General features: G+C 43.2%; 1 protein-coding gene and 1 pseudogene across 1 annotated transcript in view; both read left to right on the plus strand.

Annotated features, from left to right (window-relative positions):
• Positions 1-7,514: 7,514 nt before the first annotated feature.
• The window catches only part of MCCC2 (methylcrotonyl-CoA carboxylase subunit 2), a 78,444-nt gene continuing 60,796 nt past the window's right edge, over positions 7,515-25,162 (plus strand). The window contains exons 1-3 of the mRNA XM_005889342.3: positions 7,515-7,811; positions 12,979-13,045; positions 24,526-24,610. Of these exons, the coding sequence (XP_005889404.2) occupies positions 7,683-7,811; positions 12,979-13,045; positions 24,526-24,610 (281 nt within the window). The 5' untranslated portion in view covers positions 7,515-7,682. The remainder of the gene's footprint in view (positions 7,812-12,978; positions 13,046-24,525; positions 24,611-25,162) is intronic.
• LOC102284195 (peptidyl-prolyl cis-trans isomerase FKBP2 pseudogene) lies at positions 14,820-15,363 on the plus strand (annotated as a pseudogene).

Raw genomic sequence — 25,162 nt, forward strand, 5'->3', positions numbered from 1 at the left:
AGGGTATTATTTTGATTTTGCAAGAGTAAAGAATAGATTTTCCCCACATCTGGGACATATGAAAAGTTGCTTACTTTTTTGTTTATTTGCTCCTCATGCAATGAAATTTTAGATAAAAGAACTCAATCTCTTTTACTTTTTTTTTTTTTTCCTGGAGAGAAAGGCAAATGGGAAACTTCAGTTATGGATATAAACCTAGACTTCTGACAGTGTCTGACCAGACTTTTAAACTTTTTGTCTGGCATAAAAGGATTTTTTATTTTCTTAAAACTCCTCCCCACTCTTCTCCTGCTTTCTCCCAATATGTTAATCAAAACTGGGTTTTCATATTCAGTATTTGTATGGTATTAGTGGAAATTATTCACTGCTCTACCACCTGATGAACTTAGATGACATTTCCTTTCTGGTACAGCTCCTTGTTTTTCTTGTTTTTCTTCATTTGCTTTGGGTTTGTTTTTGAACCTGTAGCTTAACCTTCACACCCTCCAGCAAGTCTGGTTATACTTTATATATAAGTTTATACTTTTCGACATGGTCAAGTTGTCAGATAAATTATTTCCTTCTTCTTCCCCCTCCTCCCCCACCCCCCTACCACCCGACTCCTGGAAAACTTACGAAAATCTTCCTTCCTGCTTTCATCTCAACTGAGTCTTCACAGGTCTCCATGTGCAGCACAGTTGCCATGCTGGGTCTTCTCTTGTGAGTCCACTACCCTTCTTTGGTGGTTTGGACTCCCTATTTCTGGAGCCCATGTCTTTGTTTTTCTTGATTTGATTCGGAGAAGGATATCTTCCCCTATTTACTGCAGAAGGGTATGTGGATGATACTGTAACTTGAGACTTTACGTGTCTGAGAGTTTCTTTTTTCTATTCTCTCACTTAGTTGGGCTCTATGTGGAATTCTTGAGTAATTTGAAAATAGTTTCCGCTTCATTTCAGAATCATCCTCTGATTATATTCTGGTCTTCAGTGTTTAAAAAAGTCTGCTGCTATTCTGATTCCCTGTCCTTTGAATGTGGGCCACTGTTTACATGTTTTCTGACCCTGGTACTCTGCATAGTGGGCTTCCCTGTGGCTCAGTGGTACAGAATCTGCCTTCCAAGCAGGAGACTCGGGTTCAGTGCCTGGGTCAGGAAGATCGCCTAGAGAACGAAATGGCTACCCATTCCAGTATTCTTGCCTGGAAAATCCTATGGACAGAGGAGCCTAGTGGGCTAGTCCCTGGGGTCCTAAAAGAGTCAGATATAGCTTAACAACTGCACCACCACCATGGTGCACGATAATGTGCCACCCCCATCGCTTCCTGCCCCCACATGTCATGGGCCTTTTTAATATGGAAACCCATTTCCTTCCCTTCTGGCAAAAGTTCTTGCATTATTACTTTGATAATTTCTCTCTTCCATTTTCACTGTCTGCTACCTGAAATTCCTATGAATCAGATTTTTAAATCTCCTTTCAGTCAGTTCAATTCAGTTCAGTCGCTCAGTCGTGTCTGACTCTTTGCGACCCCATGAATCACAGCACACGCCAGGCCTCCCTGTCCATCACCATCTCCCGGAGTTCACTCAAACTCACGTCCATTGAGTCGGTGATGCCATTCAGCCATCTCATCCTCTGTCGTCCCCTTCTCCTCCCGCCCCCAATCCCTCCCAGCATCAGAGTCTTTTCCAATGAGTCAACTCTTCGCATGAGGTGGCCAAAGTACTGGAGTTTTCAGCTTTAGGATCAGTCCTTCCAAAGAAATCCCGGGCTGATCTCCTTCAGAATGGACTGGTTGGATCTCCTTGCAATCCAAGGGACTCTCAAGAGTCTTCTCCAACACCACAGTTCAAAAGCATCAATTCTTCTGCGCTCAGCTTTCTTCACAGTCCAACTTTCACATCCATACATGACTACTGGAAAAATCATAGCCTTGACTAGACGGACCTTTGTTGGCAAAGTAATGTCTTTGCTTTTGAATATGTTATCTAGGTTGGTTGTAACTTTCCTTCCAAGGAGTAAGGGTCTTTTAATTTCATGGCTGCAGTCACCATCTGCAGTGAATTTGGAGCCCCCAAAAATAAAGTCTGCCACTGTTTCCACTGTTTCCCCATCTATTTCCCATGAAGTGATGGGACCAGATGCCATGATTTTCGTTTTCTGAATGTTGAATTTTAAGCCAACTTTTTCACTTTTCTCTTTCACTTTCAAGAGGCTTTTTAGTTTCTCTTCACTTTCTGCCATAATGGTGGTGTCATCTGCATATCTGAAGTTACTGATTTTCTCCCAGCAATCTTGATTCCAGCTTGTGCTTCATCCAACCCAGCATTTCATGTGATGTACTCTGTATATAAGTTAAATAAGCAGGGTGACAATATACAGCCTCGATGTACTCCTTTTCCTGTTTGGAACCAGTCTTTTGTTCCATGTCCAGTTCTAACTGTTGCTTCCTGCATACAGGTTTCTCAAGAGGCAGATCAGGTGGTCTAGTATTCCCATCTCTTTCAGAATTATCCACAGTGTGTTGTGATCCACACAGTCAAAGGCTTTGGCATAGTCAATAAAGCAGAAATGTTTTTCTGGAACTCTCTGGTGGTAAATTGTTTGTCTGCAATGTGAGAGACCTGGGTTCGATCCCTGGGTTGGGAAGATTCCCCAGAGAAGGAAATGGCAACCCACTCCAGTACTCTTGCCTTGAAAATCTCATGGACGGAGGAGCTTGGTGCAGGCTACTGTCCATGGGGTCGCAAAGAGTTGGGTACGACTGAACGACTTCACTTTCTTTGTTTCTGGAACTCTCTTGATTTTTCGATGATCCAGCAGATGTTGGCAATTTGATCTCTGGTTCCTCTGCCTTTTCTAACCAGCTTGAACATCCTAGAAGTGACTTTGTTGGTCACAAAACCCATAGAGAGAAGGCCAAAAGTCGATGCTTCAGACTAACAAATGTGCACAATTAAGTCAAAATCTGAGTTCTTCTTTGACTTAGTTCATAATTTTGAATCAACAGTTTTTTCCAATGAACATTTTTAGGGCATAATTTGCATTTAATAAAGTACATAGATCTTAAGTATTCAGTTTGAATACTGACAATGTATACAGCTGTGTTCAGTTCAGTTCAGTTCAGTCGCTCAGTCGTGTCTTGACTCTGCGACCTCATGAACCACAGCACGCCAGGTCTCCCTGTCCATCACCAACTCCCGGAGTTTACCCAAACTCATGTCCATCGAGTCAGTGATGCCATCCAGCCATCTCATCCTCTGTCGTCCCCTTCTCCTCCTGCCCCCAATTCCTCCCAGCATCAGAGTCTTTTCCAATGAGTCAACTCTTCTCATGAGATGGCCAGCGTATTGGAGTTTCAGCAAAACAATGTTTTCATCCTCCCAGGAAGTTCCTTTAAGCCCTTTCCCCACTGCCACCCACCCAGGTTACTTCCACCTGATCTTGAACTTTATATTATGTATTCCTTTGTATCTGATTACTCTTGCTCAACATGTTTTTGGGACTCACTAATTTTGTAGTGTGTTAGCAGCTCCCTGTTGTTACTAAGTTGTATTCCATTTTATGCCTGTTCCACATATGAATATACTGTAGTTGTCTATCCATTTTCCTATTGATTGTTTCTGAATTTTACCTCTTGAATAAAGCTACTGTAAATATTCTTGTATAAATCTTTTGGTAGACACGTTTTTATTTCTCATGTGTAAAAACCTAGATTTATTTTTCTAAGTACTTGATGTTCTTTGACGTGTTTACAAATGGTATTTTTAAATGCCTATTTTTATTTATATGTTTATTGCTGGAACTTAGAGAAACAGTTGATTTTTGTATTGCAATTAAGATTTTAGCAAATGAGGATTCCCTGGCAGTCCAATGGTTGTGACTCTGTGAAAGTTTACTGTTAAGGCCATGTGGCAAGGCCAAAAAAAAAGATGTTAGGAAGTGTATTTTCTATACATCCATTCACAGTCTTACCTAGCCTTTGGAGCTATTAAAGCAAGCCTTTAAAAAATATATATATATATATAGGAATGCTATTTGTTCTTAGAAAACAGACTTAGAAACTCAGTTATTGGGACTTCCCTGGTGGTCTAGTGGCTAAGACTTCTAGCTCCCACCTCAGGGGGCTTGGGTTCCATCCTTGGTCAGGGAGCTAGATCCCACATACCACAACCAAAAATCCTGAGCGCTGCAAGCAAAAATCCTATATGCCCTAACGAAGATAGAAGATCCTGTGTGCTGCAGCTAGGACCTGGTGCTGTCAAATAAATAAATGAAACTCACTTATAATAAGATAAACAGAATAAAGTAAAATTTTAAGTAATAAAATTTAATGCTCCTGGGAAACATTTGCTAACTTCTCATTTATTTAATAAATTTAAAGGGTAACAGAGTATCTTACCTCTTTAAAACCTTGTTTTCCCATCCTTTTAATAATTTCTCATTAGGGAATTCCCTGGCAGTCCAGTGGTTAGGACTCTGTGCTTCCACTGCAGGGGGTACGAATTTGATTGCTGGTCAGGGAACTAAGACCCCACATGTTGTGGGGGCAACTAAGCCCAGGCTTGCACCTACCCTGGAGCCTGAGCGCCACAACTAGAGAAGCTCATGTACCACAAGGAAGAGCCCAGGAGCCCTGCACGCTGGGACAAAAGGCCCCGCGTGCCACAGGGAAGGTCCCACGTGCCACAACTAAGACACGATGCAGCCAAATATTTTTTAAAAATCAGTTGCATTTCTATGTGCTAATAATGTACAAACTGAAAAGGAAATTACAAAAGTAACTCCGTTTACAGTAGCCTCAAAAATAACAAAATAGAAATTAACCAAGGAGGTAAAAGACTTGCCCAATGAAAACTAAAAAACAGTGCTGAAAGAGATTAAAGAAGACATAAATAAATGGAAACATCCCATTTTCATAGATGGGCAGACTTTAATACTGTTAAGATGTCAGTGCTACCCAGTGTGATCAATAGATTCAGTGCAGTCCCTATCAAAATTCTGAGATTTTTTTTTTGACAGAAATAGAAAAATATACCTCTAAAGTTAATATGGAATGTAAGGGATCTCAGATAGTCAAATAAATCTTGAACAAGAATAAAGCTAGAAGACTTAACATTTAATGATTTCAAAACTTACTACAAAGCTACAGTAAAAAAAAAAAATTGTGGTTTTAACATAAAATACAGACGTATAGGACCTAGAATATAATACAAAGTCAGAGATAAACCACTGCGTATGAAATAATTTCTGACAAGCGTGCCAAGACTATTTAATGGAGAATGGACAGTCTTTATGACAAAAGATGTTGGGAAAACTGGATATCCACATAGCAAAGAATGAAGCTAACATTGTGTACAAAAATTATCTCAAATCTAAGACTAAGTGGACTAAGGAAGATAATTTTTTTCTCATTTTCCAGTGTGTGAGAAATTGTGAGGAAGCTCAGATTGTTGTTGTTGTTTCTCAGCCACTCAGTTGTGTCTGACTCTTTGCGACCCCATGGACTGCAGCACATCAGGCTTCCCTGTCCTCTGTTTCCTGGAGTTTGCTCAAACTCATCCGTTGAGTCGGTGATGCCATCCAACCATCTCATTCTCTGTCTTCCCCTTCTCCTTCTGCCCTCAATCTTTCACAGCATCAGGTCTTTTCCAATGAGTCAGCTCTTCACATCAGGTGGCCAAAGTATTGGAGCTTCAGTATCAGTCCTTCCTATGAATACTCAGGTTTGATTTCCTTTAGGATTAACTGGTTTGATCTCCTTGCTGTCCAAGGGACTCTCAAGAGTGTTCTCCAACACCACAGTTGGAAAGTTCTTTGGTGCTCAGCCTTCTTTATGATCCAACTTTAGCATCTGTACATGACTATTGGAAAAACCAGTTTTGACTAGATTGACCTTTGTCGGCAAAGTGATGGCTTTGCTTTTTAACATGCTGTCTAGATATGTCATACCTTTTCTTCCAAGGGGCAAGCATCTTTTAATTTCATGGCTTCAGTCACCATCCACAGTGATTTTAGAGCCCAAGAAAATAAAATCTGTCACTGTTTCCATTTTTTCCCCATTTATTTGCCATGAAGTGATAGTACTAGATGCCATGATCTTAGTTTTTTTTTGAATGTTGAATGTAAGGCAAGTGCGGAGAAAAAGAAAATGAACTGGACAGCCAGGCAAAGAAAAGGAAGTTTATTAAAGGGAAACAAGAGAGTGACTGGCCCTTGAGAAGAACCAGCCCCTTCCCTTCTGGTGGGTCCCTCTTACACCCTCCAGGCGGGAAACTGGGTCCCCTCAGGGGGTGGTTAGTTCATCTTTAGTCTGCAGATGGAATTTGGCAGTTGGTAGTCTTGAGAAAGCCAAAGGTGTTCAATGGTAGGGTGGTCACTTAGTCTTGGCAAAGAGTGCCAGTGGCTAAAACAGGATGTCACTTGAGCAATGTGGTCAGTTTCATGGGTCACTGTGACTTTATATTTTATTTGCAAGCCATTTTTAACAATGAGATCCCATGTAGGCCCTATCATTGAGTTTTAAGCTAGCTTTTTCACTTTTTCACTCAGATCTGTTACAGGCAACTTTGCCTTACTTTGCCAACAAAGTTCCATCCAGTCAAAGCTATGGTTTTTCCAGTAGTCATGTATGGATGTGAGAGTTGGACCTTAAAGAAAGCTGAGTGCTGAAGAATTCATGCTTTTGAACTGTGGTGTTGAAGAAGACTCTTGAGAGTACCTTGGACTGGAAGGAGATCCAACCAGTCCATCCTATAGGAAATCAGTCCTGAATATTCATTAGAAAGACTGATGCTGAAGCTGAAGCTACAATACTTTGGCCACCTGATGTGAAGAACTGACTCATTGGAAAAGACCCTGATTCTGGGAAAGATTGAGGGCAGGAGGAGAAGGGGAAGACAGAGGATGAGATGGTTGGATGGCGTCACCGACTCGATGGACGTGAATTGGAACAAGCTCTGGGAGTTGGTGATGGACAGGGACCATGGGGTCGCAGAGTCGGACACAACTGAGCGGCTGAACTGAGATGACTTGTTACAGGCTAGGTTTAGAAGTACGTTATAATCGTACATCTAAGATGTACTTTATCACTACCAGAATTTTAAATTTATGTTCTCTCCGCTTTATAAAAGGGTACGTTTGGCCTGTTCTCCAGTGTATCCCCAGCTCCAAAAGAGCACCTGATAGGGTACACTGAAGAAATATTTGTTGAACGGATGGTTATCGCCTTTAAAGAGTTTAATTTCTTAGGACAGTTTTATAAGCCTGTTCGGTTTCCAGCTCTCATATAAGAATAAGCTTTTTCAAGTCCCGGAATACCCTTTCTAGCAGTAGGGGAAGAAGAAAACAGCACGTAGAAGAAGCTCTCAGACAAGCAAAGAAATTCAGCTGCGGCTCCGGAGCTCCGTCCTAGGATTCGCAATGCTCAAGGGCTGGGGAACGGACCGGCCTCGCGAGGCTGCATCTCTGTCCCTCATTGGCTGAGTTAGGGGGGCGTGGTGCTCAACATCGACCAATCAGAGGCCGCGTTCGCCGACACGTGCCTAGGCTTACCGGAGAATCCCGGAGGTTTCAGGCGAGTTGGGACAGCAAGGATCTGGGCCGAAGTGTATCCCGAAGCCGAGGAGTTGGCAGGGAAAGCTTCGGCTCCGAATCGGCGCAGGCCGCTCTCTCACGCAGCTTCCTGCCTCTGTGCCTGCTGCCATGTGGGCCGCTCTGAGATTAGCCCTGCGGCCGTGCGCCCGCGCCGCTGCCCCAGCGCTGCGTTCCTATCATGGGGACTCCGTGGCTACCCTGGGCACCCAACCGGACTCGAGCTCTGCCGTCTATCAGGTAGGGTGGGTGAGCGGCCCGGGTCAGTGATTCCTCTTCACCGACGGGACAAGGTGTTGGCCGGACTGGGAAGCATAGAGGGTAGGCTACTTTTAAGAGTAGCTCCTCTATTCTCTGGATCCGCAGTGATGATTCTGGGACGCACTAGGAGGTCGTAAAGTTTGAAAAAGAAAACAAATCAGATACATTTTAGTTCACTTTTAGCACTGGCACTGTCCTTTGTATCTTTAAAATCAGTGGTTCTCAAAGCCAGTGGTTCTCCGGGAGCTTGTTCGAGTTACAGCCGCCTTAAGCCTCACCCTGGGCCGTTTTGGTCTTCCAGGGTGGGGTCCTGGTGTTTGCATGGTTAATTAGGTTGGGGGTGAGGAGGGGCAAAGGCCTTGGAGGCAGCTAGCTTTGGGAACCACTGGCCGAACGCTAGCTAACCCTGGTCTGTGGTTACTAGATTTGAGATAGTTGGTTATGTTAATGGGGAATACTTGTATTTAAATAGCTTTTCTTGGAATTTGGAGGTGCCACAGGTCACACAATCTACTCCTCTTGGAATTTGGAGGTGCCACAGGTCACAATCTACTCCTGGCTTATGAAATATCAGCTGGAAATTTTCAGTCTATCTCATGGTTTCTAAGCCTATACAGATAACGTTTAAGTTGTGCCAGATAACTCTCAGGAGATACATTTTATTTTATTTATTTTTAAAAAAAATTGTTTATTTTTGGCGGTGCTGAGGCTTCCTTGCTGCTAGTGGGCTTTCTCTAGTTGAAGTGTGTGGGCTTCTCCTTGCGGTGGCTTCTCTTTTTGCGGAGCACAGGCTCTGGGCCCATGGGCTTGGGGCTAAGTAGCCCCTCAGCATGTGAGATCTTCCCGGACCAGGGGTCAAACCTGTGTCCCTTGAATTGGCAGGCAGATTCTTAACCTCTGGACCACCAGGGAAGTCGCCAGAAAAGACATATTAAATAATTCCTCCCTTTGGAAAAGCAAATAGGTTGAAAGAAAATCAGACTGAGGCAGAAATAATATCTAGTGAGAGACTTCCAGAAGTTTTTAGATCTCCTGGGATCAAGGGAGAATGTTTCACTCAGAAACATTAAATGGTTATTGTGATTTAGGCACTGTGTGAAAGTGAAAGTCGCTCAGTAGTGTCCCACTCTTTACCACTGCGTGGACTATTCTGTCCATGGAATCCTCCAGGCCAGAGTACTGGAGTGGGTAGCCTTTCCCTTCTCCAGGGGATCTTCCCAACCCAGGTATCGAACCCTGGTCTCCCTCACTGCAGGCGGAGTCTTTACCAGTTTAGCCACAAGGGAAGCCCAAGAATACTGGAGTTGGTAGCCTATCCCTTCTCCAGCAGATCTTCCCGACCCAGGAATTGAACCGGGGTCTCCTGCATTGCAAGCAGACTCTTTATCAACTGAGCTATCAGTTCAGTTCAGTTCAGTTCAGTCGCTCAGTCGTGTCCAACTCTTTGCGACCCCAAGAATCACAGCACGCCAGGCCTGCCTGTCCATCACCAACTCCTGAAGTTCACTCAGACTCACGTCCATCGAGTCAGTGATGCCATCCAGCCATCTCATCCTGTGTCATCCCCTTCTCCTCCTGCCCCCAATCCCTCCCAGCATCAGAGTCTTTTCCAATGAGTCAACTCTTACTGGAGTTTCAGCTTCAGCATCATTCCTTCCAAAGAAATCCCAGGGCTGATCTCCTTCAGAATGGACTGGTTGGATCTCCTTGCAGTCCAAGGGACTCTCAAGAGTCTTCTCCAACACCACAGTTCATAAGCGTCAATTCTTCGGCACTGAGCTATCAGGGAAGCCACTATTTAGGTACTTGGAATAGATGTGCAGGAATGGAATCATATTTTTGTCGGGGAGACAGACAAGAAAGCAGTGCATTGTGATGAGGGGTGTCTAAAGCCTAGAAAGTGGTTGCAGAAAGATAGGAAGTAATGAGTGAGTTGGCTCTTGAGTGGAGTAAGAACTGTCCAGGTTCAGGGTGGAGAATGGGCCTATACAACCAAAAGAAGTCATGAGAACATAGGTTCTAAATTATGAAAGCATTTAGTGGGAGTGAGAACTTGGAAGTCCTGGCCACGGTGTGGAGTTCATGGGGTAAATGGGATTGCTTACGTGGCCAGGTAGAGGAGGGAAGCCACGTGCCGGAGCCACGTTTTGATGTCCCTTTGCAGTCTGTTTGCTGGTATTTAAGTAGAGAAGTGGCATGATGCTGTCAACGTGGCAGAATAATTGGCAGGGCAGCAGGGTAGAGAATGGGTTTCCTGCCTCATCGAATGTGACTTCTTCGTGGTGTGTTCTCTTGATTGCTGTAGACCTCTGAGTGTTCTCCAGAGCTCCTGTAAGGTTACGCTAGTCGGTTTGGGGTTGTTCTGTGATGTCTCTGTGAGGGAATGAGCTCCTGGAGCTTATTGGTCTCCCGTCTTTTTGAGGTCAGGTCTGGGCTGATGTCTTTGATAAGCAGCTGCTAATCAGGGGTTAGGGAGTGTGAGCCTGAGATTATAATTTCTTTCTCTGTGTAAAATGTTTTATGTTCTGGTTTAGTCTGTGCGCTAGTAATTAGAATAGGGAAGTAATTGTGCTGTGGTGGAAAAAACACTGATTTAGTATTTCATATATATTTAAAAGTAAACAAGGAACATTTTTCCATAGAGGGGGAAAACCTGGAGGAAATGTTAACAGTGGCCCTTTCAGTGGGCAGAAGAGGTGTTGTGCTTTAAGAACAAGATTCCAGAGCTTTGGTTTAAAATCCTAATTCTACTGCTTGTTAGCTGAGTGATCTTGGACGAATTACTTACTTCTCTGTGCCTCACTTGTGTTGTGGCATTAATGATTAGGTGTCTGTTTCATTTATCAAGACAGTTAGTGACGGTGCCTGAAGTACAATAAACCCTCAAGAAGTATTAGCTCTTGCTACTTTGCCTCCTCTTCTCAAGGTCATCTTGTGATCTATTTTAGCTAGATGTTACTTCAGTAATGCTGAGTAGCAACCAATCCCAAGATTTTAGTGTTCAAAAGAACAATATTTAGTTTTCACACTTGGGGCGGCGGTAGCAGCTCTGCTCCAGGGCTGTATTAGATTCAGGTCCACACTGTTGCTTTTCTTTTTTCTTTTTATTTTGGTTTAATAGACATTTATTCTGTTATTATGTAGTTGAACAACCTCCACACACAAAATAATATGGTTTAAGATTTTTTTGAGTTGGAAGGAATTTGGGTCTTAAAAGGTTTTGCAAGCCTGTTTTCTGGAAATCACTTAAGTGGGCCTTTTTAAAAGACCCTTGAAGGAAAAAAACTGGTTCAAGAAAACCAGCAATTAAATTTCAAAATCAAACCATTTATGAAGATAGCAAGCCAAGAATTGGGGTAATTCGTCTTCTGTATTTCCTACACTCAAATCCACCCTGGGAAATAGAAGCCTAGTCTACGGGAGGACGTGATGGAACAAGCAGAATGAGGTGGTAAGGGCAACCACAGCTGGCGCCCAGCAAGTCTGGAACTGTGAGGCTGGTTTGAGCAGGGATGGGAACTGTAGACAACATGAAATTGGAGGCCAATTAAACTTGCATTGACACCAGTGATGAGTTTTCTCAATAGCATTTTCAAGAGTGGAATGACTTGACCATTGCCTATATTAGCAGTAGCGGTGGAGCTGGAGAGTATTGCGCCTTCTCCGCTCTGCCCGGCGAGAGCCACCAATAGTGTGGTGGAACTTGTGGCCCTTGCCCAGGCCGAGGCTCTTTCTGCCTGCAGATGTCAGCCCCCGCATTTCCCTGTGCTTGTGGACTGGTTTGGTGATCCACTGGGTGCCAGGGTTTCTTCTGATAACTTTATGGAATGGATCAATGAGGATAATATCAAAGAATTTGTACGTAAATCTTCACCAACCAAGTAGGAATTCAGGACCCTCGGGGCCCCACAGTGGTGTCCAGCACGCTCCTCCGCAACCGACTGCAGGCTTCGAGCTCTGGCTGCATTGTGTCTTCACTGGTATGTACTGGTATAGTTGTCCTGTGGCATGTGGGATCTTAGTTCCCCAACCAAAGATCGCACTCACATCCCCTGCTTCGAAAGGCTGATTCTTAACCACTAGACTACCAGGGAAGTCCCTGCTCCACTTGTTTCTTATTCCAGGACCCAGAATGAAGGGGCAGTGGCAGCTGTGGGATGCTCCTCTCATTATGGAAGTCTGGGGCACAAGAGGAAAGAGTGTGGAAGTACCTTGTCCCTCTTAAAGCCTGTGCTTGCAGTTGGTACACTGTCCCTTTTGCCTACATTCCACTTGTCAAATCACATAATGTGGACAGATTCAGAGATTGATTTTATTTTTCTAGTTTTTGGCGGTGTCTTATGGTTTGTGGGATCCTAGCTCCTTAACCAGGGATTGAATCTGTGCCCTTGGCAGGGCAGTGAAAGCCTGGAATCCTAACTACTGGACCACCAGGGAATTTCCCTCTGATCCTTTTAAAACATAAAATAGGATCCGTTTTCCCCTGGGCTTTGTTTTTAAGTGTAAATTGTCAGTAAGTGTAAAAGCAAGTATTTCTGAATTGGTTGGTGTCTCCTCACAATAGTATTTGATAGGACAGAAAAAGAAGATGGCATTCTAACCCTCAAAGAGGTTATATTCCCGAACAGAGTAAAACCAGTAGAGGTAAGCTCAGTAGGCGTGTAAGGAAGGAAGTGGGTAAAATGAGTGGCAGTAGCCAAAAACTAAGTTGGAGATGAGATGGGATATGAATTAGGCTTTAAAAGGGGATGGTGAGGGACTTCTCTGGCAGTCCAGTGGTTAAGACTCAGCGTTTCCACGCATGCCAGGGGCATGAGTTTCATCTCTGATCAGGGAACTAAGCTTCCCCATGCCTTGAGGGGTGGCCAATAAATAGATGAATAAATAGAGGGTGAGGTTTATATAGATGGACTAGAGAGGGGCCGTGGTAGTGCAGAAGACATTGAGCAAAGACAGAGAGGCATGAACTAACTTTTTTAGTTTATGTTGGAGTTGGCTCAGTACGGAAGTGGCCCAGTGTGGAGGCCACATACGGTTGGCATCTAATGCTGTGCTCCTTAACCCTCGTTATGGTGAAAAAAAAAAACAAAAAACTTCATTGGTTTCCTAGAATACTCTCTCCTCTTTTTCCTTGCTTCTCTTTTAGGAAAACTATGAACAGATGAAAGCACTAGTAAATCAACTCCACGAGCGAGCACAGAGCATCAGACTAGGTAAGCGCTCAGTTACTCTTCAGTTTATGCTTTTAATTAAGCTGTCCCTTTATTTGTTTTAGAAAAACTAGTAGCATCAGCACTTTGACTCTTCAAGACTGTGCATTTGCTGTGGGTGGGAATGTAAATTGGGGCAGCCACTGTGTAAGACAGTATGTTGTTGTTGCTAACTCGTGTCCGACTCTTTTACGACCCCATGGACTGTAGCCCACCAGGCTCCCCTGTCCATACGATTTCCCAGGCAAGAATACTGGAGTGGGTTGCCATTTCCTTCTCCAGGGAATCTTCTCCATCTAGGGACTGAAGCTGCGTCTCCTGCATTGGCAGGTGGATTCTTCCCTGAGCCATCAGGGAAACCATGTAACACAGTGTGGAGGTTCTTAAAAAGTAAAAATAGAGTTACCATATGATCCAGCAATCCCACTCCTCAGCTTATATCTGGAAAAGATGAAAGCTCTTAATTCCCCAGTGTTCATAGCAGCATGGTTTACAAGAGCCAAAAACATGGAAACAACCCAGATACCTATCAACAGGTTATTGGTTTAAGATGTGATGTATATATATATATATATATACATGTGGATATATACTCAGTCATAAAAAGAGAATGGAATATTGCCATTTCTAGCAACATGGATGGACCTAGAGAATATCATACTAAGTGAAGTAAGTCAGGAAGAGAAAGACAAATATTATATAATATCATTTATATATGGAATCTAAAAAATAATGCAAATGAATCTATGTACAAAGCAGAAACAGACATGGAGGATAGCTCAGTGGTGGAGCATTTGACTGCAGAACAGGCACAAAGACATAAGAAACAAACTTCGGGGAAAGGAAAGGGGGAGAGAGAAATTAGGAGTATGCGATTAACAGATAAAAAGTTAATATACACAAAATAGATAAGCAGCATGGATTTACTAAACATGGAGAACAGTGTTTACTATCTTGTGATCACTGGTAATGGAAAATAAACTGAAAAAAATATATATAAATGAATCAGTTTGCTGCACACCTGAAACTAACACAATATTGTTATTTAACTATATTTCAATTAAAAAAAGCCTGCATTTGTCGGCATGCAGACATTTTATTTTTTCCTGGTATTTGGTCAGTTTTTCTGCCATTATTTGGGGGAAAGTAGAAATTCAGATTCATCATTTTTTTTTCTTTTGTCCACACTCTGTGGCTTGTGGGACCTCAGTTTCTCAACCAGGGATTGAACCTGGGCCATGGCAGTGAAAGCACCAAATGCTAGCCATTAGAGCACCAGAGAACTTCCTCATCAGTATTTTAAACTGTTTCTTCTTAAGCTTTTTATTTCAGTCACAGGATCACACTGAAATTTTTGTCTTACTTGAAGCAACTAAAAACATTTTCTGTTCATCATATTCATACTATATACTGTATTTTGCATAATTGTGCTTTTTCTGCTGTGTTGTATAATTTGGAAATAATTTCTGTGTGGGTTTATTGCTAATTAAATAAATGAGATTTCCTAAAAACTTTGTAAATTGTCATTTTTTATTTTTAAGTTGTGGACATAATAGACATTCTTTTTCTTGGAAGAAAGTGCATCATAGGAATATAAAATGCTAATGTTTAAATAAGTGTTTAAATAATGTTTAAATAAGTACTAACTTATTCAACTTCTGTTGTGCCTTTATTGGTATATATGATAATTTACTTTAGAAGGCTCTGTGACTTGAAATAATAGCCATTTCCAAAGTAAGAGTCCTCATGTTGAAGTACCTGAGAAGGAGCTATTTGAATTTTATGGCCTTCATTTAAAAAGAGTTCTCTGACTCCAGGGGCACAGTGAGGAGAGAGATGAGGCTGAGTTGGGTCTTGACAGTACTGTCCATCTGCCTGAGCGCCGTGGTCATGGCCACAGGGGCCGAGGGCAAACAGAAGCTGCAGGTCGGAGTCAAGAAGCGGGTAGACCACTGTCCCATCAAATCGCACAAAGGGGACGTCCTGCGCACGCACTACATGGGGAAGCTAGAAGATGAAACAGAGTTTGACAGCAGCCTGCCCCAGAACCAGCCCTTTGTCTTCTCCTTGGGCACAGGCCAGGTCATCCAGGGCTGGGACCAGGGGCTGTTAGGGATGTGTGAGGGGGGAAAGCAGAAGCTGGTGAGTCCATCAGAGCTGGGGTATGGAGATCAGGGAGCTCCCCCAAAGATTCCAGGTGGTGCAAACTTGGTGATCGAGGTGGAGCTGCTCAAAATTGAGCGACGTTCAGAACTGTAGCCAAACTGGAGAGGGGCGGTGGAGAGGCCCCCATCTGGGACCAGACTGTTTAAAGAAAGAAAAAAAACCCTTCAGTTCAGTCGCTCAGTCCTCTCAGACTCTTTGCAACCCCATGAATGGCAGCACGCCGGGCCTCCCTGTCCATCACCATCTCCCGGAGTTCACTCAAACTCAAGTCCATCGAGTCGGTGATGCCATCCAGCCATCTCATCCTCTGTCGTCCCGTTCTCCTCCTGCCCACAATCCCTCCCAGCATCAGAGTCTTTTCCAGTGAGTCAACTCTTCGCATGAGGTGGCCAAAGTACTGGAGTTTCAGCTTTAGCATCATTCCTTCCAAAGAACACCCAGGGCTGATCTCCTTTAGAATGGACTGGTTGGATCTCCTTTCAGTCCAAGGGACTCTCAAGAGTCTTCTCCAACACCACAGTTCAAAAGCATCAATTCTTCAGAGCTCAGCTTTCTTCACAGTCCAACTCTTACGTCCATACATGACCACTGGAAAAACCATAGCCTTGACTAGACGGACCTTTGTAGGCAATGTAATGTCTCTGCTTTTCAATATGCTATGTAGGTTGGTCATAACTTTTCTTCCAAGAAGTAAGTGTCTTTTAATTTCATGGCTGCAATCACCATCTGCAGTGATTTTGGAGCCCCCAAAATAAAGCCTGACACTGTTTTCACTGTTTCCCCATCAAAAACCTTAAGATCCCCCCCAAAACAAACAAACAAAAAAAGAATTCTCTTCAATATCCTCATAGATAGAATCTGTTTGGTCTATCAACCTGTAGTTTAAGGGTGTTGTATTCCTGGATATGATCTTATCACATTCAGAGGACAGACTTTGAGTAGAAGTCATTAGTGAAATAATTTGGCAAAATCTTAGTGGATTTGTTTAAATTAAAATATTTTTATATGTTTTTTCTTCTGAGCACTTTAAGGATGGAGACAAGGTAATTGATTGATGGCAGATGGACAGAAAGATCATCTAAAATTGTGTATTCATTTGTATAGGCAATAGGAAAGAAATAAGCTCAGTATTTTCATCCTTTGTAGAATTTTGAGGGTGGTAGTTACTCCAATAAGTAAACCACTTTGGTCCAGTTATTTAATCCCTCTTGAACATTTTCAGTACCTCATTTGTAACTTGAGACTCAAGAGTGGGTCTGTGAAGTACAAGCATTATTTACTCAAAGCACACATTTCTGTCTTCTTTTGACTTAATAGATTAATCAAAGTTAATTGAAAAAAACCATAAAAGAGATCCATTTGGAATATACTGGTCTCTGCCTTTTGTACTGTAGTAGTTTCATGTCAACGGAGAAGGCAACGGCACCCCACTCCAGTACTCTTGCCTGGAAAATCCCATGCACGGAGGAGCCTGGTGGGCTGCAGTCCATGGGGTCTCGAAGAGTCGGACAGACTGACTTCACTTTCATTTTTCACTTTCATGCATTGGAGAAGGAAATGGCAACCCACTCCAGTGTTCTTGCCTGGAGAATCCCAGGGACGGGGGAGCCTGGTGGGCTGCGGTCTATGGGGTTGCACAGAGTTGGACACGACTGAAGTGACTTAGCAGCAGCAGCAGTTTAGTGTCAAAATCAATTAAATCCTCTAAAAGTTACCATGACATGAACAAGTGGATATGAAATTCAATGTGGGGCCAGGTGAAGCAAAGACCTCATTCAGATGGCAGTAATTGCTCCCATTCTATCTATAAGGATATAGGGGAGAATTAAAAAAAAAAAACAGGCGAAGATGGTAAACTTCCTATAGGTCCTTCTGTATTCTGTGTTCTCAGTCGTATCTGACTCTTTTTGGCCCCATGAATTTAGTCCACTGGGCTCCTCTTTCCTGGAATTTTCCAGGCGAGAATACTGGAGTGGGTTGCCATTTCCTACTCCAGTGGATCTTTCTGACCCAGGGATTGAACCCATGTCTCTTGTGTCTCCTGTATTGGTAGGCAGATTCTTTACCCCTGTGCCACCTGGGAAGCCATTTCTTCTAGGTTAGGTACTTGTAATATAAGAAGAATATTATTTTGATAATGGCTGTATCCAGTCCCTTTGGTTGTAAGTCACAAAGATCCAAATCAAACTTGTTTAATCCAGAAGCCAACAACCAAACCATGCAAAGGAAGTGCTGAATGACCAGGGGACTCCAAGCCCTCCAGAACTCACTGTCTCTGCCCATTTTCTCTCATTTAAGGATGCCTATGTATGTTGGACCACATTCTCTTTCTCCATGAGGTGGGGAGCTAGGTTGCTTGGAGGCCAGCAACAATCTGAAGTAAATTGTAAACAATCAGTTTATAATGTGAAGCAAAGATCTAGTTATCCTTTCACCTCCAATCTGGAAAACTTTGATGGGTTCTCTGGGGTCCCGTGTTCTCTTCTTAGCCCAGTCACTGTATCCAGTGGGGTGTGGTACTTCACAGTGCCAGCCTGAACCCATGTCCACCAGGACTCCAAGACAGTGTGCAGCTGGCAGCTCCTGAAACTTCATGGAGGTAGCAGTGGTTTTCAGGAAAGAAGGAAAGGAAAGCAGGCAGTCAAAAAGCAAAGAATGTCAATTACACTGTCTCCAGACCACCCTGGGCTTCCTTGGTGGCTCAGTGGTAAAGAATCCACCTGCAATGCGAGAAACAAGGGTTCTGTCCCTGAGTGGGGAAGATCTGGAGAAGGAAATGGCAGCCCGCTCCAGCATCCTTGCCTGAGAAATCCCATGGACAGAGGAGCCTGGAGGGCTGCAGTCCATGGGTTGCAAAGGAGTCGGACACGACTTCGTGACTAAACAGCAACAGTTCAGATCAGATCAGTCGCTCAGTCGTGTCCGACTCTTTGCGACCCCATGAGTCGCAGCACGCCAGGCCTCCCTGTCCATCACCAACTCCCGGAGTTCACTCAGACTCACGGCCATCGAGTCAGTGATGCCATCCAGCCAGCTCATCCTCTGCCACCCTAATTTCTGTCTAGGAAGAGAGGGGTGTGTAAATAGGAGGGTGAGTTGTAAAAACAGAGGTAGTGGACATTTGTCATTCTTTTTGACCAGGTAGCTCCTGAACCCCTATTCTAAGTGTGAGGAAATGGTGTTAAAAAATGACATGAGTTTTTGTCTATTGGATATGATTTGAGAGGCAAGATATCCTGCTGGTATGCTTTTCAGAAAGATGACTAGAATCATAGTCTTGAAGTCATCTTGGAATAAGGCATTGTCTCCTGAAAAAGAATCAGAACCCTTGCGGAAATGAAAGTATGTTTTGTTGGGAGCAGAACTGAAGAGTTAATTATTCCCTTTGGATGTTAAGCCTAATGGGTCTGACTAAGAAGCAGTAGAGGCCTCCAGCGCTGGGCCTCTGCTGGGGATGGCAGGTTCTGACCCTCTGGCGGTCTGATTTCTGCAGGAGAGCAGAGCATTGAGTGGGGCTCCTTGGGAGGGAAGCCAGGGAAGGACAGACAGCCGTCCTCATGGTGTTGCCTGGTGTTAGCACTGTTATGCTAGGAAAGTGGGTATTACAAGGTACATATAATGTACAAGTGATATACACTTCTGTCCATGGGATTCTGTAGGCAAGAATACTGGAGTGGGTTGCCATGCTGTCCTCCAGGGCATCTTACCCTCCCAGGGATCAAACCCACATCTCTTACATCTCCTGCATTGGCTGGCAGGTTCTTTACCACTAGCGCCATCTGTGAAGCCCTATGTTATTCATATGTAACATATCAGTAATATCTCTAAAGACACATTAAAAAATATATTTTATTGGAGTATAGTTGATTTACTATGTTATGTTAATTTGTGCTGTATAGCAAGCAAAGTTCAGTGATTCTTGTTCATACTCTTTTCCATTATGGTTTATCACAGGATATTCAATATCCCTGTGCTATGCAGTAGGATCTTTTTGTTTATCCTATATATAATAGCTTGCATCTGCTAATCCCAAACTTCCTGTCCATCCCTCCGTGACCCCCTCTCCCTCTTGGCAACTACAAGTCTATTCTCTGTTTCTGTTTCATCCGTTCAGTTCAGTCGCTCAGTTGTGTCCCAGTCTTTGTAACCTCATGGACTGCAGCACGCCAGGCCTCCCTGTCCATCACCAACTCCTGGAGTCTACTCAAGCTCATGTCCATTGAGTCGGTGATGCCATCCAACCATCTCATCCTCTGTCATCCCCTTCTCCTCTCACCTTCAATCTTTGCCAGCATCAGGGTCTTTTCAAATGAGTCAGCTCTTTGCATCAGGTGGCCAGAGTATTAGAGTTTCTGCTTCAGCATCAGTCCTTCCAAAGAATGTTCAGGCTTGATTTCCTTTAGGGTGGACTGGTTGGATCTCCTTGCAGTCCAAGGGACTCTCAAGAGTCTTCTCCAACACCACAGTTCAAAAGCGTCAATTCTTCTGCGCTCAGCTTTCTTTATAGTCCAACTCTCACATCCATATGTGACTACTGGAAAAACCATAGTCTTGACTAGATGGACCTTTGTTGGCAAAGTAATGTCTCTGCTTTTTAATATGCTATCTAGGTTGGTCATAACTTCTCTTTCAAGGAGTAAGAGTCTTAATTTCATAGCTGCAGTCACCATCTGTGGTGATTTTGGAGCCCCCCAAAGTAAAGTCTGTCACTGTTTCCATTGTTTCCCCATCTATTTGCCATGAAGTGATGGGATCAGATGCCATGATCTTAGTTTTCTGAATGTTGAGCTTTAAGCCAACTTTTTCACTCCCCTCTTTCATCAAGAGGCTCTTTAGTTCCTCTTCACTTTCTGCCATAAGGGTGGTGTCATCTGCATATCTGAGGTTATTGATATTTCTCCCAGCAATCTTGATTCCAGCTTGTGCTTCTTCCAGCCCAGCGTTTCTCATGATGTACTCTGCATATAAGTTAAATAAGCAGGGTGACAATATACAGCCTTGACGTACTCCTTTTCCTATTTGGAACCAGTCTGTTGTTCCATGTCCAGTTCTAACTGTTGCTTCCTGACCTGCATACAGATTTTTCAAGAGGCAGATCAGATGGTCTGGTATTCCCATCTCTTTCAGAATTTTCCACAGTTTGTTGTGATCCACACAGTCAAAGGCTTTGGCAGAGTCAATAAAGCAGAAATAGATGTTTTTTCTAGAACTCTCTTGCTTTTTCAGTGATCCAGCGGATGTTGGCAATTTGATCTCTGGTTCCTCTGCCTTTTCTAAAACCAGCTTGAACATCTGGAGGTTCACGGATCACGAATTGCTTAAGCCTGGCTTGGAGAATGTTGAGCACTACGTTACTAGCGTGTGAGATAAGTGCAGTTGTGGGGTAGTTTTTGTTTCATAGATAAGTTCCTTTGTGTCATGTTTTAGACTCTGCATATAAGTGAAATCACATGGTGTTTGTCTTTCTAATTTTCTTCCCTGAGTGGGCAGTCTGTAGGTCCCTCCCTTTCGCTGCAGATGGCATTGCTTCATTCTCTTTTATGGCCGAGGAGTGCTCCGTTGTGTGTATGTGTACGTGTGTATCCATCACATCTTCTTCATTCATCTGTCAGTGGGCATTTAGCTTGTTTCCATCTCTTGGCTGTTGTGAATAGTATTGCTATAAACAGAGGGGTGCATGTGTCTTTTCGAATTATGATTTTGTCTGGCTGTGTGCCCAGGAGTGGGATGGCCAATTCATGTGGCAACTCTATTTTTAGTTTTTTGAGGAACCTCCATACTGTTTTCCATAGTGGCTGTACCAATTTACATTCCCACCAACAGTGCAGGCGTTTTCGCCACACCTTCTCCAGCATTTGTTATATGTAGACTGTTTACTGATGGCCATTCTGAATGCTGTGAGGTGGCAGTTCACTGTAGTTACGTTTTGCATTTCTCTAATCATATTGATGTTGAGCATCTTTTTATGTCCCCGTTGACCTCATGTATAGATATCCTCAGTTTTGAATTCATAACATTTCCGAAGTAATTTTCAGGTTAAGAGGAAGGGACAGTGTTTCAAGTTGCTTCGGAGGTTAACCCTCAAAGTTTTCATCTAAGAGAACTTGTGGTAAGTAAAAAGGTTGGCAATAATGGATGGATTCTCGTCCTCCGTTTTGTGTCTTCTTTTCCTCCGCCTCACTGCTACCGTTATTTCAGATTTCTTCTCAGGGCACCATGTTTGCTTCCCCTTTGGTTCCCACAGAGTATGTAGGGGCTTCCCTGGTGGCTCAGCGGTAAAGAATACACCTGCAAGGTGGGAGGCACAGGTTCTATCCCTCTGTTTGGAAGATCCCCTGGAGGGGGAGGGTTGGCATGGCAACCAACTGCAGTATTCTTGCTGGGAGAATTCCATGGACAGAGGATCCTGGTGGGCTGCAGTCCATGGGGTCGCAAAAAGTCAGACACGACTGCAACGGCTAAGCACACCCAGCACGTGTGGCATATAGGATGGCTGGGAGCGACTTAGTCGTTCCTATAGGTGGAACGAGCATTACCGCAGCTGTGTTATTTGTGCTAGCCAGAATTCAAGTATTTTGATTAACAAGTTAACTGAAGGCCTGTAAGTGTTTTGATAGTTTCAGAAGTGCTTAGTTTTTCTAAAACTGGGTAATAACTTTATTGATATAGAAAAATGCAAATAGTTCTGGTGTTTGAAACAAGGGCCTCTTAATGACCTTAAGATAAGGCTTATGTATGTTTTTTAAAATATTATTTTATTAATAGTTGATTTACAGTGTCATGTTAATTTCTGGTGTATAGCAAAGTGATTCAATTATACATATATACACATTTTGCATATTCTAATTATGGTTTGTTACAGGATGTTGAATAGTTCCCTGTACTATATAGTAGGACTTTGTTGTTTAAGGACTTTGTGTAGTTTTAAAAACACTTTGGAGTGGAAGTTAAACTGCATGTCTGTAGCTCCAGCAATGCGTATAGCATCACTGAAGTGACCACAGTTAAGCATTTGTGCTGAGCATGCAGAGGCTGACCGCTATGTCTCAACTGCCCCCTGGTGACAGGAATAGTATAAAGATGGTATAAACTGTAAAATCCTTCCTGATTTGAGGAGCGTTAAAATGTGAACAAAATGCGTGTTTTAGAATCAGTGCAATATGGTAAATGAGATTGAAGGAAAACATGGCTTTTCCAGCTCTGAGTCTGTGGGAGTGGAGATAATTAATGCAAAAGTCTTTAAGAGTTAGTGTTTAGAAAACTAAGGTGCTGTGACATGCTGTCTTTCTGTGGTCTGCATGAATTCTGTGACCTGAGAATTTATATCAAGGATAGCACTCTTTCTGGTTTTTCCTAATAAAATCTGAATTCACTAGATGCTCTTAATAGCAAAGTCAAGGTTTAGGCAGAAGAATAATATTGGTCTAAGTACTTAAAAAAAACCAGACAAGCCACAGATCTGTTTTCTTACCTCTTTGTCATCTCACCCTCCCCTGCTGTCCTTATCCTGGTAGCCACTGAGTGGAGCCTTGTGTCCCTCGGCTCTCCAAAGACCCTCACCCAAGCCTCGTCTTCTTTGTAGTGCCTTAGGTTCACTTTTCTTTAATATTTATTTTTAAACAGCTTTATTAAGGTATAATTGGCATGTGATAAACTGCAGTATTTTAAGTGTACGGTTTGATGAGTTTTGACATACGTATATACCCGTGAAACTGTCCCTGCCATCAAGATGATGATGAAAATGTCACTCAGAAGTTTGCTCTGCCCTCTGTCACCCTCCTGTTCCCACTCTCTCCTACCCCCACACATACCTCACTTAGGAACTCTGAATTCCCTGGGGCTGGGAGAAAGGAGGAAAGCCGTTTGATTTAATTCACACTATCTTGTAAGTCTTTCCCTCCCAGAATTGTTTTCTTTTTAAAAGATTAGATGTATGATATGTTCTTCTTGGTTACCTTAAGGCAGGCTTAGTCTTAAAAATAAGCCCTCTACCTCTTCAGAAAAAAATTAAACATCCCCTTAGATACAGGAAAGTCTTGATTTGAAAATAAAGTTGTGCTACCTGGAGGCTTCTTTGAAATCTGTATGAATGTATTTTCTCACCTAAAAAAACAAATCGTTTTTAAAAATAGCTAAACATTTCAGTGGACAAGGAGTTTATTAAGATGAAATTCTTAGGCAGCAGTGAAGGTGAAGATACTAAGGTGTGATATGATGGTCTGTTCTGCTCGGTTACTGTGGTTTGCTGAGGGTAGGGTGTGGCTGTTCCCCAGGTACTGAGCCTGGCAGCTCTCAGGCTGGGTGAGGCTCCGTGCACCCCTCACCTCAAACAGCCTCATGGGTCGGTTACCCCAGCGAACTCTTCAGTCACTGTGATTTCCTTCTGTCTGGGGCAAAGTCAGGAAACACTGAAGACAATCTCTGAGTCAGGATAGTAACAAGAGGGGACTTTTTTTTTTCTTTTTGGCCCCACGACTGTGGCGTGCACAGTCTGAGTTCCCCCGCCCAGGAATCCAACCTATGCCCCCTGCAGTGGAAGCACAAAGTCTGAACCACGGCACTGCAGGGAAGTCCCCACAGGGGCTGTTTTAGTTATTATATAATGTGTTCAACTCTCTCCTGTTTGAGGGCCTTAAAAGTGATGGGTCGCTAGTGGCACCTTGGCTTCCCAGGTGGCGCTAGAGGTAAAGCACCCACCTACCAATGCAGGAGACGTAAGAGACTCAGTTTCGATCCCTGGATCAGGAAGATCCCCTGGAGGAGGAAATGGCAACCCACTCCAGTGCTCTTGCCTGGAGAATCCCATGGAACTAGGAGCCTGGCAGCCTATCGTCCGTGGCGTCGCAGAGTCGGACACGACTGAAGCGACTTAGCACGCACAGAGTGGCACCTTTAGCCAAGATTTGTTGTGTATATTATGGAAGTCAGAAAATGCTTTTTACCTGGTACAGATGATGTTAGAAACATTTCAAATTTTATAGAGCATATAGTACAGTGCTAGATATTTATAATGGGTGCAATAAGTATGGTGGAGATGAGGCAGTATTTGCAGTATGTGAGATGCAGAGAAACGTATTACATTATTTCCTTAAGTAATTACTGCTGAATTTAGAAAATGTATAATATACTGTGGGCTTATAATACACTGATTTTTTAAAAAATTCCAGTTTGAATGATCTGAAAAATTATGTTTTTCATAGGATATGTTATTTTTTTTGTTTGCATTAAGTGTTATATGTTTTTCTGGTATTCAGTTGAATGAAGACCTTATATTGAATTCATCTCATCTATAATGTTTTTTTTTTTTTTAATCACAGGAGGTGGTGAGAAAGCCAGAGCACGGCACATATCAAGAGGAAAACTGTTACCCAGAGAAAGAATTGACAATCTCATAGACCCAGGGTTGGTACATAACCCAGGTGTTGGCTCAGGGTGTCCTCTGTTCCATGGTACTTTCTTGGTTGTTTTTTTTCTTTTTTGGCTGTGCTGTGCAGCTCTCGGGATCTTGGTTCCCCAACCAGGGATTGAACCCAGGCCCGTGGCAGTGAGGTGCAGGGTCCTAACCATCGGACCGCCAGGAAATTCCCATCTTAGAAAGTTTTGTGAAATAAGTGGTTTTACGTTCTGGTTCTTACCTAAGCTTCAGCAACAGGTGTTTGTTGTGAGGCTGCTTTATGTCAGGTGCTGTTCTAGGTGCTAGCGATGCAGCAGTGGGCAAAGCAGACCAAGTTCCTTGCCCTGCTGGAGCTTACAGGGGAGCAGGAGGAGACAGGAAATAATTGATAAATGTCACAAATTATATAATAAGTCAGAAGGTGATACATTTCATGGGAAAAAAAGAAAAGGTCGGCCAGGGTTACAAGAGAGAAAGATGAAGATCAAGTTGCAGTTTCAAATGAGGTGGTTAGGATCGGCCTCGCTGAGGTGGTGACATTTGAGCAAAGATTGGAAGGA

Source organism: Bos mutus, chromosome 20, assembly GCF_027580195.1.
Source record: "Bos mutus isolate GX-2022 chromosome 20, NWIPB_WYAK_1.1, whole genome shotgun sequence".
NCBI classification, from domain to species: Eukaryota; Metazoa; Chordata; class Mammalia; order Artiodactyla; family Bovidae; genus Bos; species Bos mutus.